At 42.5% G+C, this 14,986-nt stretch overlaps 1 protein-coding gene across 1 annotated transcript in view; it reads right to left on the bottom strand.

Annotated features, from left to right (window-relative positions):
• Nucleotides 1-14,986, bottom strand: part of Unc13c (unc-13 homolog C) — a 427,544-nt gene that overhangs the window by 195,183 nt on the left and 217,375 nt on the right. Inside the window, exon 12 of the mRNA XM_057767059.1 lies at nucleotides 14,357-14,520. Coding sequence (XP_057623042.1) covers nucleotides 14,357-14,520 — 164 coding nt within the window. The remainder of the gene's footprint in view (nucleotides 1-14,356; nucleotides 14,521-14,986) is intronic.

The raw sequence follows: 14,986 nt of genomic DNA on the forward strand, positions 1-14,986 counted from the left end.
AAATTTTAAAACCTCAAAGTGAGGCCATCATGTTTTTCCCTGACCCCCAAATTTCATAAAGTTAGATTTATTAGACTCTAATCATAGACCAAGAAATATAGAATGCTAAATGCCTAAACATGACAATTTGGGAGATAATAGAAAAATAGGCATATCCAGGAAGAAGTAGAGACATGACACCATAGTCAATTGCCAAAATAAACTTTACTGAAACTCTGAAGCTGGGAGTGTGTCATTTGGACGTTGTCACAAGAGCAATGTAGTTCTTGGTTTCAAAATAATATACCCAGGCAGCAACACAGTTCACTGGGTTAAGGTACTTGCCAGCAAGCCTGATGACCCAAGTACAATCCCCAGGACCCACATGGCAGGAGAGAACCAGCTTCTTTAAGTTACCCGCCAACCTTTGCACACATGGCCTGGCAAGCACTCTTGCAATAAATGAAAAAAATGTAATCAAAATTAAAGCAAACCTATACCGCCAGATTGCTCAGGCCTCCCGCCATGGGCTTGGGTGGGCCACGGGTTAGAGCAGGCAAAATTAGGGTACAGGATGCAGCCCCACAAGTTCAGTCCACAATCAGGGAAAAGGACGGCCAGAGGGGCTTAGGCTGAGAGGCCAGGCGGTGAACAGGGAAGAATGAGAAGCCTGGTGTCCCCATGGTTGATGAAAATGTACAAGGTGAGCTCTGGTTGACAGCAGTGAGCCTCCTTGCACACTGCTAGGGACTCGGGGACATAACAGACGGGAGGCGACTGTGAGAACCAGACAGAGTGCTGTAGAGACACCAAGTGAGATATGCCCAACCCAGCCTGGAGAGGCTCAGGAAAGACATCATAACTGAGCCTGGGCTATGAGTTAGTGATGACGAAGATATCCTGAAGCCATGCAAAGGACTTGATTTCATGGAGAAAGAATTTGCTCAGGGAAAGGAAACAGTACAAACTAATGAAGATACAATTGCATGCAGTCAACTCCATTGACCATGAGGAAAGAGTGCCAGACCAGTATGGCCAGAGGTCTGTCTGTGTGTCTGTGTGCCTGTGGGTTTATGTGGAGTTTTGTGCCATAAGTTAGGTCAGCTACAACGTCACATCTTCATAGGTCAGAGGGCTTTAGCAAATAAAGCTCAAATTCTCTCAGAGAGGATGTAAGCTATAAAGTCATTTTCCAGAAGTCAAACTCCCTCTCCATGTAGTGGAAGCAACATCATCAGATCTACACTTTTAAGGGGTTACTGTAGGTGTATTTAGGAGTATGTGTTGGAGAGAGAGGAAGGGAGAAAAGAGTCCAGCAAGGAAGAAGTTACCTGAGCATCCCTCCCCACCTTTTTTTGTGTTAATGATGCTGTTGTGAACATGGCATGCAGATAGACTTAATTATTTGGGTTTCATTATGGTGTCTAGTCAAATTGCATGAGTGGAAGATGTCTCTCAAGACATTGACTTCACCTCATTGAGATCACCTTCCTCTCTTTCTGGGACTGTATGCTGTGGCTGTACCTGAGTGTACAGTGATGCTGTCCTTGCTGAGATTGTTTTTAATACAGGGATTTTCCACACCCGAGGGTGTACCAATGGGCTTTTCTTAATGAAAATAAAACGGCAGGAGCTAAAGGCGTCTACACAGAGTTAAGGGGGAACAAGACAAGTGCTCAGCTACCCTGATAGGACAGTTGATTATTACATACAATTACTTCAGGAGCGTTTGCTTGTGGTACATGGCAGTAATGTTGTAATGCTGACCACACTCCATCAGTGCTCTGCTGAGAGCGATGTTTTAAATCATCCAGAACATTAGGCAAGCATTCATCCCAAAGAACTGACAGAAATATCTTATCCTTTGATTAATACTGAAATGAGGCAATTTCTGGGGTATGACGGACAGTAGCTAGAGGCACAGGAGCTACCCTCTAAATCTTCCCGAAGGCTCCCATGATACCAGGAGGGAAGTCAAATCCTACCAGCCCTGGAAAGTAGGAGTACCGTTTAATGATTTCTAGCACCAAGGAGCAACTTTCCCTAACTACCAGGAAGCTTGCTGGACTGAGAAAAACTCAATGACAGGTTGGTGTCTTAGCTCTTAAGAATTAGTTGACCAACAAGAAGTAGACTGGCATGGCTAGAGGCTTCTCACTGTATGTCTCTGCAGCAGAGATCTGGGTCTACTACATCTCAGCAAGGCTTCCCAACAGACTCTACTAGACCATGGTAACTGTCTCCTGCGGCGGAGAGTATTTTCTCATTTTCCACACCACTCTGTCCATACACACTGAAGAGGATACAACTCCTAACACAGTGCAGTTGTGTAATAGGGGATGGGCACAGGGGTAGGAAGCTCCTTAGAGTGAAAGGTAAGAGAGGGCTGGCAAAAGGCAGATTCCAGAGACGAGAGTCGATGTTTCATGTATCACTTTAGCAAGACAAAATTCATGGATTGTGGATGGTGGGAACTAAGCGCAGGTCCTTCCAAGAGCAGTCAGTGCTCTTAACCACTGAGCCATCTCCCCAGCCCCTGTATTGTATTCTAAAAGGATGTGAAGAGAAAATGTGACAATGTTCTCACAGAAAAATGATAGGTATATAAGGCAGACCTTGTATTCGGCGCACACAGATTGACTCATTACCAATGCAAGTCCAATTAAGATTGCACACAGTGGATATAATTTTATCTGTCAACTATGTATGAGGCAACATTTAAACGAACTAATGAGATACTGGTATGCTCTGACACCAATGGACTACTGAAATCGTATCAGATTCTGTCTCTGGACTCACTGCATTTCCTGCATTTCACTGCAAAAGAAGAATAACATCAAAATTTTACATGCCCCTTTGGGAGAAGTTATTCTTAGTTACATAAACTGCAGGCATTACAGGATGTACCGTCTTTGTTTTAAGGACATAGTATACCAACTTTTATGAAAGTTTTACTTTTATTTATGTGTATGTGTAGGAGTTTGTGTCCCTGAGTTCACTGCCCACAGAAGCCAGAACAAAGGGTCAGATCTCCTGGAGCTGGAGTTAAAGGAAGTTGAGAGTCATCTGACATGGGTGCTTGGGAACAAACTCAGGTCCTTTGCAAAAGCAACAAATGCTCTTGACAGCTGACCCATCACTTCAACTCCACCAGTATTTTGTGGATGAACAGTATATAAGGCGACTAGAATGACACAATGCTAACAATTTTTAGATTCTCGGAAAAGATTTTGGTGAGAAAACGAAAGATAAAAGGTAAAATAGTAGAAATACACTAAAACCAGTTTGTTCCCTAAGACTCAGACTGAAACCTTCTCAAGTGATCAGCATTAAATATTCTAGTCTCTTACTAAAGAGAAATTCAAATATTTTTGAATTGCTTCTTCTTAGTTCTAAAGCACAAAGACTCCTCAATGGAGGCTGTGGATGACTAGATCTCAATCATGGGGTGAAGAAGAAGAGAATGGGAGGGGGAACATGCAGATCACAGAAAGATGGAGAATTTAGCAAAATGCCAACAGTTGCTCCCCTCCCAGCAGCTACTTTCTTCTCAGCAGCTACTCCCTTCCCAGCAGCTAATTCCCTCCTATCAGCTACTCCCCTCCCACCAGCTATTCCCTGTCTTTCCTCCCTCTACATACCTAGATTTGCCCCATCCACTTACACAAGCATTTAGCACAAATGCATATTCATCATGATCTTCTTTGTATTTCATTTCTTCTTCATCCTAAACTAGGAGCCCAGCGGAGGCAGAAGCCATCCCTAATACTGAGTCCTAATGATCTTTTCTTGCTGTGGCCTAAATCTGTCCCCTATGAGAACAGACGTTTCTATGAGGAGACTTTTATTTTAATGATTTGACATTTTGAGGAGGTACGGTCTTTGAGAGGTACTTAAGATAGACATTGGGATTCTCACAATTAACCCAATAGTAGCTTTATAAAAAGTGGTCCAAAGAGACCGTGTCACCCAGAAAATACTGTGAGAACACAGCAGAAAGAGTCTTCCATGAATCAGGAAAATACCCTTCACAGGACAACCATCATCATGGATTTCACTTTTCTAACTGTGGGAAATAGACTCCTGTGGTTTATAAGTCATCCAGTTCATGACAATTTGTTATAGTAACATTCATAGGCTAAAGGCACTCTGCATAAGCCCACACACCTAGATACTTAGGAAATATCTGGTATAGGAGAATTGTCTGTAATCTGTCAATCATGTTTTAAATAAACGCTGATTGGCCAGGCAAGAAGTATAGGTGAAAAAACCAGACAGGAAGCAAAGAACAGGAGAATTCTGGGAAAGAGAAAGCCCATTCCTCTCAGTCCTGCACAGACCACCGAGGAAGCAAGATGTAAGCTGCTCTGCTGAGAAAGGTACCAAACCATGTGGCTAGGATAGATAAGAAAAATGGGTAAATATAAGCTACAAGAGCTAATAAGTAACCTGACCTAATTGGTCAATCAGCTTTATAACTTATAGAGATCTCTGTGTGATTTTCTTTGGGGCTAAACAGCTGTGGAAACGGGCAGGAAAGAAAACCCCAACAAACAAGCAGGACCCTCATGTTACAAATATCTACTGAACAAACTAATTGTACATTCTAGAATGTTGGGTCTGAACATTGTTGGATTTGACTTCTTGTTTACTGCTGGCCCTCTGTTCCTGAAACAACTCCTCCCTTGTATGGACCCTTAAGAATAGGTTGTAAAGAAACTAGACTGTAAAAGGCTAATCAACCCAATTATAAAATGGGGCACTGAGCTCAACAGAGAATTCTCAACAGAAGAAGTTCAAGTGGCCAAAAGACACTTAAGGTCATGTTCAACCTCCTTAGCAATCAGGGAAATGCAAATCAAGACAACTTTAAGATACCATCTTACACCTGTCAGAATGGCTAAAATCAAAAACACCAATGATAGCCTTTGCTGGAGAGGTTGTGGAGAAAGGGGTACTCTCATCCATTGCTGGTGGGAATGCAAACTTGTGCAACCACTTTGGAAAGCAGTGTGGTGGTCTCTCAGGAAATTCGGGATCAACCTACCCCTGGACCCAGCAATACCACTCTTGGGAATATACCCAAGAGATGCCCTATCATACAACAAAAGTATATGCTCAACTATGTTCATAACAGCATTGTTTGTAATAGCCAGAACCTGGAAACAACCGAGATGCCCTTCAATGGAAGAATGGATGTACATATTAGAGTACTACTCAGCTGTAAAAAACAATGACTTCTTGAATTTTGCATGCAAATGGATGGAAATAGAAAACACTATCCTGAGTGAGGTAAGCCAGACCCAAAAAGAGGAACATGGGATGTACTCACTCATATTTTGTTTCTAGCCATAAATAAAGGACATTGAGCCTATAATTCGTGATCCTAGAGAAACTAAATAATAAAGTGAACCCAAAGAAAAACATATAGGCATCCTCTTGAATATTAACCTTCATCAGGCGATGAAAGGAGACAGAGGCAGAGACCCACATTGGAGCACTGGACAGAAATCTCAAGGTCCAAATCAGGAGAAGAAGGAGAGAGAACACGAGCAAGGAACTCAGGACCGCGAGGGGGGCACCCACACACTGAGACAATGGGGATGTTCTATCAGGAACTCACCAAGGCCAGCTGGCCTGGGTCTGAAAGAGCATGGGATAAAACCGGACTCGCTGCACATAGTGGACAATGAGGACTACTGAGAACTCAAAAACAATGGCAATGGGTTTTTGATCCTACTGCACGTACTGGCTTGGTGGGAGCCTAGGCATTTTGGATGCTCACCTTAATAGACCCGGATGAAGGTGGGTGGTCCTTGGACTTCCCACAGGGCAGGGAACCCTGATTGCTCTTTGGGCTGATGACGGAGGGGGACTTGATTGGGGGAGGGGGAGGGAAATGGGAGGCGGTGGCGGGGAGGAGGCAGAAATCTTTAATAAATAAATAAAAAAAAGAATAGGTTGTAAGCTAACAAGTCAGTTGCTCAACAGTTTCCTCAGAAGGCCTCTGTGGCTTTAGCAGCTGAGACAGACTAGGATGAAGGTGAACTTTAACCTCACCGTTCTGTCTAGAGACAAGTTTATGACAGCAACACCAAGGCACAAGCCAATAGAATCCCAGCAAAAAGCCATGACCCAGTGCTTGTTCTCTTTGGCACCAGATGGGCCAGTCCCAGTTTAGCAGAATCTCACATTAAAACAGCTTCAGCTTTGTTTTACAATGAAATAATGACTAATTGAAGAGTTAGAGGGTGTTAACTTGATAGAAACCACCAGAGAGGCTGGGAAGACGGCTCAGGTGGTGAAGTGCCTGCCATACGCATGCAAGGCTCTTAGTTCATAGCTCCAGAACCCATGTAGTGCTCGGTGGAACGGCACACACCTGCGGTCCTGTTACTGCAGAGGCTGAGAAGCCGGATCCATGGAGCTCATTGGCCAGCCTGTAGTTGAGCTCCAGTTTCAATGAGAAACTTTGCCTCAAAATATATGGTGGGTACACTTTCTTATTTAGCTTCTCTAGGATCACAAATTATATGCTCAATGTCCTTTATTTATGGCTAGAAACCAATTATGAGTGAGTACATCCCATGTTCCTCTTTTTGGGTCTGGCTTACCTCACTCAGGATAGTGTTTTCTATTTCCATCCATTTGCATGCAAAATTCGAGAAGTCATTGTTTTTTACCGCTGAGTAGTACTCTAATATGTATATATTCCACACTTTCTTCATCCATTTCTCCATTGAAGGGCATCTAGGTTGTTTCCAGGTTGTGGCTATTACAAACAATGCTGCTATGAACATAGTTGAATAGATACTTTTGTCATATGATAGAGCATCTCTTGGGTATATTCCCAAGAGTGGTATTACTGGATCTTGGGGTAGATTGATCCCAAATTTCCTGAGAAATCGCCACACTGATTTCCAAAGTGGTTGCACAAGTTTGCATTCCCACCAGTAATGGATGAGTGTGCCTCTTCCTCCACAACCTCTCCAGCAAAGGCTATCAATGGTGTTCTTGATTTCAGCCATTCCGATGTATAGTCATCCGCCTGGATAGGGGAAGTAGACAAGATTGCCATGCAAAAACTGGGAACTTGCGGTTGAGGTGGCATGGGGCTAAGGGGAAATGGGGTGAGAAACGTGAGAAGGGGAGGATGGGAGGAGCTTGGGGGAATGGGATGGTTGGGATATAGGAAGGGTGGATAAGGGAGCAGTGAAGTATATATCCTAACTAAGGGAGCCATCTTAGGGTTGGCAAGAGACTTGACTCTAGAGGGGCTCGCAGGTGTCCAGGGAGATGTCCCCAGCTGGTACCTTGCGCAACTGAGGAGAGGGAACCTGAAATGACCCTATCCTATACTGATGAATATCTTGCATATCACCTTAGAACCTTCATCTGGCGATGGATCAAGATAGAGACAGAGACCCAATTTGGAGCAATGGTCTGAGCTCTTAAGGTCCAAATGAGGAGCAGAAGGAGGGAGAACATGAGCAAGGAAGTCAGGACCACGAGGGGTGCACCCACCCACTGTGACAGTGGAACTGATCTATTGGGAGCCCACCAAGGCCAGCTGGACTGGGACTGAACAAGCATGGGTTGAAACTGGACTCTCTTAACATGGCGGACAATGAAGGCTGATGAGAAGCCAAGGACAATGGCACTAGGTTTCGATCCTGATACATGAACTGGCTTTGTGGGAGCCTAGCCTGTTTGGATGCTCACCTTCCTGGACCTAGATAGAAGTGGGAGGACCTTGGTCTTCCTGCAGGGCAGGGAATTTGGACTGCTCTTCACTATCGAGAGGGAGGGGGAATGGAGTGGGGGGAGGAGGAGAGGAGTGGGGATGGGGGGGAGTGGGGGGAGGGGGCAATATGTGGGAGGAGGGGGAGGGAAATGGGAAATGGGGAGCAGGTGGAAATTTTAATTAAAAAAGAATAAAAATAAATAAATAAAAAAAATTCAAAAAAATATATATGGTGGGGAGTGACAGAGAAAGATACCTAACATGGACCATTGGCCTCCATATGTATTCTCACACACAGGCACATATATACATGGACGAATACATACATCAATCATCTCACTACATAGAATGAAATCCCATTCATGTTCTTGGAGGTGATAGAACATTAAACGGCAAAAAATTATAAGCTCACACAAATGAGAAATATCAAGGCAAGCTATTGTGATGGAAATGGTAGTATGCTTGACCTTGAGAAGCAATACACAAATATGCATAGAATAGTGTGCTCCTTGGACAGAGGGGGCAGACCTCTGTGCTCATTGCTGTAAGCTAGAATGTCCCTTCTGTTGTGAATTGACGATTGACTAGCAACATGGGCACATAGTCTTCAGTTTTCAATTGCTCACTTGTTTCAATAGGAGAGATACAATCTCTATTTTCATGAAAACTCAAAGAAAACAGCAAGGGCACAATTTTATTTAACAGATGGGACAGACAAACTGCCCCTGATAGGAAGTGGCCTGCGGTAAAGGGGAGTGTGTTTACAGGCAGCAGGATGTAGTAGAGAGGTCTGGGAAGCTGAGTCTTAAAGTTTAGGTTATTTACCAGCAGAATAGCATCTGCTTCCCCTATATTCTGAGAACTACTCAGGAGAGAGATCTGACGATACACTCAGACTCTGACTAATAATGCTTCCCCTCAATTATCCATCTCCAAGTCTATCCTCAAAAGAAGCATGAATGCACTATGAGAAACTGATCAGTCTCCATTAGGAGGAAGATAATGATGTAACAGAGGGATCTGGCTAAGCATATAGTCTCTAAGTATGGAAAGAAACTGCTAGGAAAATTCAGAAGAGTCAAGCCATTCTATTCTTTTCCAAACTTGCAAGTGTACAAACTACACAGATAGGGCTTGCTTCTCCCTTCAAGCGTATGTCCCAACTTTGTGATTTTTTTAACCTTTATGAAAACAAAAGATTTATTTCACATGTCTGCATGTATGTATGTACACCATGTACATGGAAGCCAGAAGAGGGTAGTGGATCCCTAGAACCAGAGTTAGAGCAGTTGTGAGCAACCATGTGGGTGTTGTGAACCAGATCCAGGTCCTCTGGAACAGCAGCCAGTGTTCTTAACATCTTGAGCCAAATATTTATCCAGTCCCCAACTTTATAAATTTTAAATATTAAGAAGACAAAATTCTTAAATAAACTTGAAACTAATAGTTTTAGGTGTTTTGTTTGCTTGTTCGGTCATTATGATTTGTTGGTTCATATTCTGATACATTATTTTTTATACACAGTAGAATTTTATTAGTTGTAAAAAATGAAATTATGCCATTTTCAGGAAATGGATGGAACTGGAATTCATTGTGCTAAGCAAAATAAGCTAGAATTAGAAAAAACAAATACCCCACTTTCTCTCATATGCAGACTCTTGATTTACATTTAGGTATGTATGTGTATACAGGCATGTATGTGTGCATGCATGAACATGTATGTGTAGATCATGAAAGTAAGATGAGGACAATCACAGAGAAGGAAGAGATTTCAAAGAAGAGGAGAGGGAGGAAAATAGGCAATGGAATGCAGGCAACATGCAAGTAGAAAGGGGGAGAAAAGGTACCAGAAAGACCAGTAGGTGTTATGGGGAAGGGGAGTCGGGGAGGGGAGAAAATAAACTCAAAGCATGATGATGTAAATGTAAGAAAATGCCGTGATGAAATCTACTCCTTTGCATGGTGACTTAAAAAATTAAAATGCAGCGGTCCTGGGTTTCTTTCTGAAGCCCTGGCCCACAAGAAATACAGATAACAACCAAGGTGCCTTAGAAATTCTTGATGTGGCAGGTCAGGATTTACTTTTTTTTGTTGTTGGAATGAGGGTTTTGTTCTTTACCTTACTTGATAAAGCAGGAACTTTGTAAACACATTTGTACAGTAACCAGTGTGGAAAGGAATCTGACATCAAGTCTGACTAAACCTTTAACCAGCAGCTTTCAAAAGTTAAAGTGTTAATGAGTCGGTTTCAGCCTTGGGAAGTCCTGTTTTGGAAAACCTTTTGCCTTCTATGTGGTAAGAAGACAAGGTGTGACATTGGCAGTCTTTCAAATAAGTTTGGTTTGGCGACATAAAAGACCCATTACTTATTTCTCCAGCTATACTGTTCTTGTGACTATAGAGAATGCTCACAAGCTACTTCCCCTCTGATTTCAGAAACAATTGAGAAATACTGATTAACTATTTCATTCATGTAATTATGCGTTCATAAACTTCCCCTTTCCAGGAGATATTTTGCTTTGCCAACATTCTATTAGAAATTAACTAACATTTCAGTTACAAAATAGCATTTTGGAAGCATGCCTAAACTCTCTCCAAAAATTATTTTCAATCCCTGACAACAAGTGTTAGTATCTGAAAGTTTATCTTCAAATTGTTGCACGGGACCGGTGTGGTACGTACCAAAATATTTCAATACACCTTACACAGTGAAGGCGTCACATACATCAATTTCATTAAATTCATCTCTTCTCCTTTATTTGCTTTTGGCAATTGAAAAACTACTGACATTCAGAGATAGTGTAGGAGAAAATGAGATCCAAAAATAAAGTTGATAGAAACCTCTGCTTCTAGCTCCTTCTATTTGCAAGTATGTATTCAGTTTCCAGTCTGAATCCAGAACTTCCAACGCAGTGAAGCAAAAGTGAGGATGACCAAGACTTCAATCTATTTTATTTAGAATTCAAGTCACCTCCAAGCTGCTCACTGTGTTATATTTCTTAAATCTAAGTATAGGTTTTTAACTTTTCTGACATATTGACACACAATTAGAGACTTATATCAGTCTATAACAGCAATTAATTTCTAGCACCAATCACAGATAACTAATAAGAGTAAGCAAAGAGACTGTAATTTAGAAATAATTAGATCATCAATCAATAGATTTTTCTTCTTGCATGATAATGGAATATTTTCCATTTTCAAAGCAAAATTTATCCTGGGCAATGTTAATAAGCAAAAGTGTGACACTAGGGATAGATACAGATTTTAATGAGCTGAATAATGGCTCAGTGGGTAAAGGTACCTGCCAACAAACTCAATACCCCAAGTTTGATCCCTAAGACACACGTGGTGGAAGGAGAAAACTGACTCCATTAAGTTGCCCTCTGATCTCAATAAATTGCTACAGTCTGTAGCTCTCAAATCAATTCTGAACAGAAAAAGTTTCAGCAGCAGCTGGGAAAAACTCTCCGAGGTTAAGAGCACTCACCGCTCTTGCAGAAAACCTGGGTTCATTTCCCAGCAGCCCACATGGTAGCTCACAACTATCTATAATTCTAGCTTCAAGGGATCTGAAACCTTTTCTGGCTTCTGTGGGTTCCTGCACCCACGTGGTGCATAAAAACTCACTGAGGTACACACGTGCACACGGAAATTAAAACTGAACAACAATAACCCCCAAATCAGTAACTCCCTTGGACTGGAATGAAACAGACGCCGAAGTCACTAACTGCAAGATGTGGGCAGAAGCGGAGACGGTTCAGCAAAACATAGCCACCCCTGTGTGTTTGCTTAGTCTTGAACTATTTCACACTAGGACTGCAGGATGGCGCACCGCAGGAAGACAGCAGAACCCACACAGTAATTACTGTCTGGGCATTACAGAAGGAAACAGTCTCCAGTCCTAGCTTCAGACATTACCCCGTGTAAACAGGGGCTTGTTAAGTGGAGTGCAAATCGGAAAACACCTCCTTGACTTGCAGGTCACTTATCAGACAAGAATCCAGAGTTTGTTAACTTCTTATTGTTGAGCTTGAGAGGTGAGACAGCATACCTAAGAAGAAGGAGTGCTGTCTCTCCTCAGCTACCTGGTAGTTACCAGTATTGTAGCCATTTTTCTCAGGATATAGAAAACAGGAAAGAATGACCCTGATGTCAGCACTCAGAGATTGTTTGCTCTAACTCCACTGGATTCTGTCCTTTGCTGCGGAGTGTTCCCAAATCAAACAGTTTGTTTACCTTGCTAATTGTAGTTGCTTTTTAGTTGTGTTCAATTTTATATTATGTGTTCTGATAAGTCACATGGCACTTGGCATGGGATAAAACAGATGTCAAAGTCACCGATTCCCTTACATCTACCGGGGCGTAAAATAGATTGCCCTGACAGTGAGTCCCTGCTGCAAGATGTGGGCAGGAGAAGTGGGTGGCCATTAGTCAGAGAGATAAAAACTGAGTTTCTAGATTGTGCAGGAAGCTTCTATTTTGTGACCTCTAAGATCTCTGGTATGTCTAAAAGTGCGATCATTATTATTCAGAACCAGAACATTATATGAATTGAAACACCATCTACCAAAGTGTATGTTCATGTAAATGTAGGTAGGTGTTAGTGCCCACGCATATGGAGGCCAGAGTTCAATATCTAGTTGCCAAAACTCTCAAGCTGACTCTACTGGCTGACCACTGAGCCCCAGGATTCTCTTGTTTCCACCTTCCCTGTACTAGGGTTACAGGGGCATGCAGCTCTGCCCAGCTCTGTAATATGGGGGCTGGGGATCTGAAATCAGGCGTCGATGCCCAGCTCTGTAATGTGGGGGTTGGGATCTGAAATCAGGCATCTATGTATGCCCTGCTCTGTAATGTGGGGGCTGGGATTTGAAATCAGGCATCTATGAATGCCCTGGTCTGTAATGTGGGTGCTGGGATCTGAAATCAGGCGTCTATGCCCAGCTCTGTAATGTGGGGGCTGGGATCTGAAATCAGGCGTCTTTGCCCAGCTCTGTAATGTGAGGGCTGGGATCTGAAATCAGATGCCTGTGCTTGTATAGCAAACAGTTTAGCCACTAGGCCATCTCCCCAGCCACTCTGTTTCGGTCCTTCAAACATGCATTCATTCTTAGATAACTGTGTTCTGGAACCATGACTGGCAATTAAACGCTATGAATGCTCTAGTTTAGAGAAGAGCATTGATTTTGCTCCAAATTATATATAATGGCTAGTTTTGTTTACTTAGGGCAACCTAGAATTACCTGAAAAAGAGAGTCTCGGTGAAGGTTTGTAGACATTGGGTTGGTCTGCAGAAAAATGTCTTAATTGGTATAACTAATGCAAGAAGACAACCCACTGGGATGGCACCATGCCCTGTGCAGGCGCTCGTGAGTTGTGTAAGACTAGAGAGATTGCTCTGAGCACAAGCGAGTATGCATGCATTCGTTTTCTTTCTGCTTTTAACTGTGGGTGTGGCCAGTCATCTCAAACTGGAGAGGCCTTGATTTCCTTGTAGGTCTATAGTCTGAGTTCGTGAGTTGAACTAAATCCTTTCTCCCATAAGTTGCGTTTTATCTCGTTGTTTTCAATCGCAGCAACAGAAATGAAAGTAGGCCAAAGCCTACCATTTCTATGAATAGAATTAATAGATTACCTGGTGCATCATCTGTTCATTGCACAGGAGAATATTCCCTTGCTGTTAATATATGCATTTATATTAACATATGCCTATAAACCCCTTACTATTATACATTGTGCACAGATGATAAACTAAATACACTTACAAACATAGACCAGGTATGAAAACATCCACCATGGAAAATAAGTGACCCAATTTTAAGTCCTAGCTGATGCCCCTGTTAGGGTCAGGTGTCTGTGTGTAAGCCCACTCCTCATCATTACCCCAGTCACTGCAGCAGTGGGCTCTATCAGTACCACAGGCATCTTTGCTTTATTTCTAACAGTAATAATATACACACTGAAGGAAGGACTCAGCCTAGTGCCTTACCTAAGATGCTACAATGACTTCTGATGCTTCGGATGCTAACAGCTCTGTATACTTAGACATGCCAAGACTTTGCTTTCCTCAGATACAGAAAGAGGTTCACGTTACAGAATGTTGACCCTGCTCTCAGAATATTGCATTCCATCAGTGGACTCAGGTGGATGTTTCTAAGTCTCCCGCGCTAAAGATGCTAGTGAAGGATTCTCAGCTCAAAAGGGAACAAAGGCGGATGATGATGATAGATGCTCTGATAATTACTGTCTTAATGCTGCCCTTCGCAGCATAGGCACAATGCAAGGAAATTCTCTGTTTTGATCAAATGCATTTGGGCTAGAGAACTGAGATGAGGGCTGGCAGAATGGCCATCAGGTAAGACGGCTTCCCAACAAGCTTGATGGCCTGAGTGTAGTCCTGCTTACATTACTTAGTGCAAGGAGAGACACCTGCCATTTGTCTTTTGCCTCTATAGGCATGTCATGGCAAGCGCGCACGCGCACACACACACACACACACACACACACACACAATAAGCAAATATTAATAGTAAATGTAATAACCTAAAGAATCAAGATGAAGTCTCCCCCCTTTGTTTCCACTAAATTTCAACCAAGATTTGTGCCCACTCCAATATCCTCAGTACTTACGTCATAGCTTGATAAATGGATTCAACCCCATAACGCATGGCGAACTCATCCACGATTTCTTGAGAAGCATCATCAAAGAATACCTTCCAGGCTTCATCGCCTTTGACCTCTGGTATTTTCACACGGCCGTTAGACTTCACTTCAGTCAAGTAATGGAACAGGTTCTGAAAGTAAGCAGTTTACAGTTCTTTAGGGACTCCTCAGGACATACTGAAGGAATATTTAAGTACGCCTTTCTATAGAATATCACTGTGTTATCACGTCTGTGTCACCAGCCTCTGAACGCACTGGGAATATCTTAGATTATATTAAACTGAATTTATTATAGGAAATCTGTCATTGCTTCTGCCTGGGAGTCTGCAGAATCAATAATTCATTTGCTTGTGCACACCCAGCCATTTCCAGAAGGAAGCAAGCATGTTTCAGTGTGAATGCTTCTACGTAAGATAATATAGTTTTTCATTTGTGGACTCTGAGTAAATTACAGTGTCCTGGTTGGGTAATGAGATGTTGGCCATGGTCATACAGATTGTCACAAATATGCCAGGAGGCTTCAGAAACAGAATGGTAAGAGCCAGGAAAAGAGTTGAGATGGAAAATAAATAAATAAACTTGATAATTAAAGAAAGC

Source organism: Chionomys nivalis, chromosome 4 (genome assembly GCF_950005125.1).
Source record: "Chionomys nivalis chromosome 4, mChiNiv1.1, whole genome shotgun sequence".
In the NCBI taxonomy this organism is placed as follows: Eukaryota; Metazoa; Chordata; class Mammalia; order Rodentia; family Cricetidae; genus Chionomys; species Chionomys nivalis.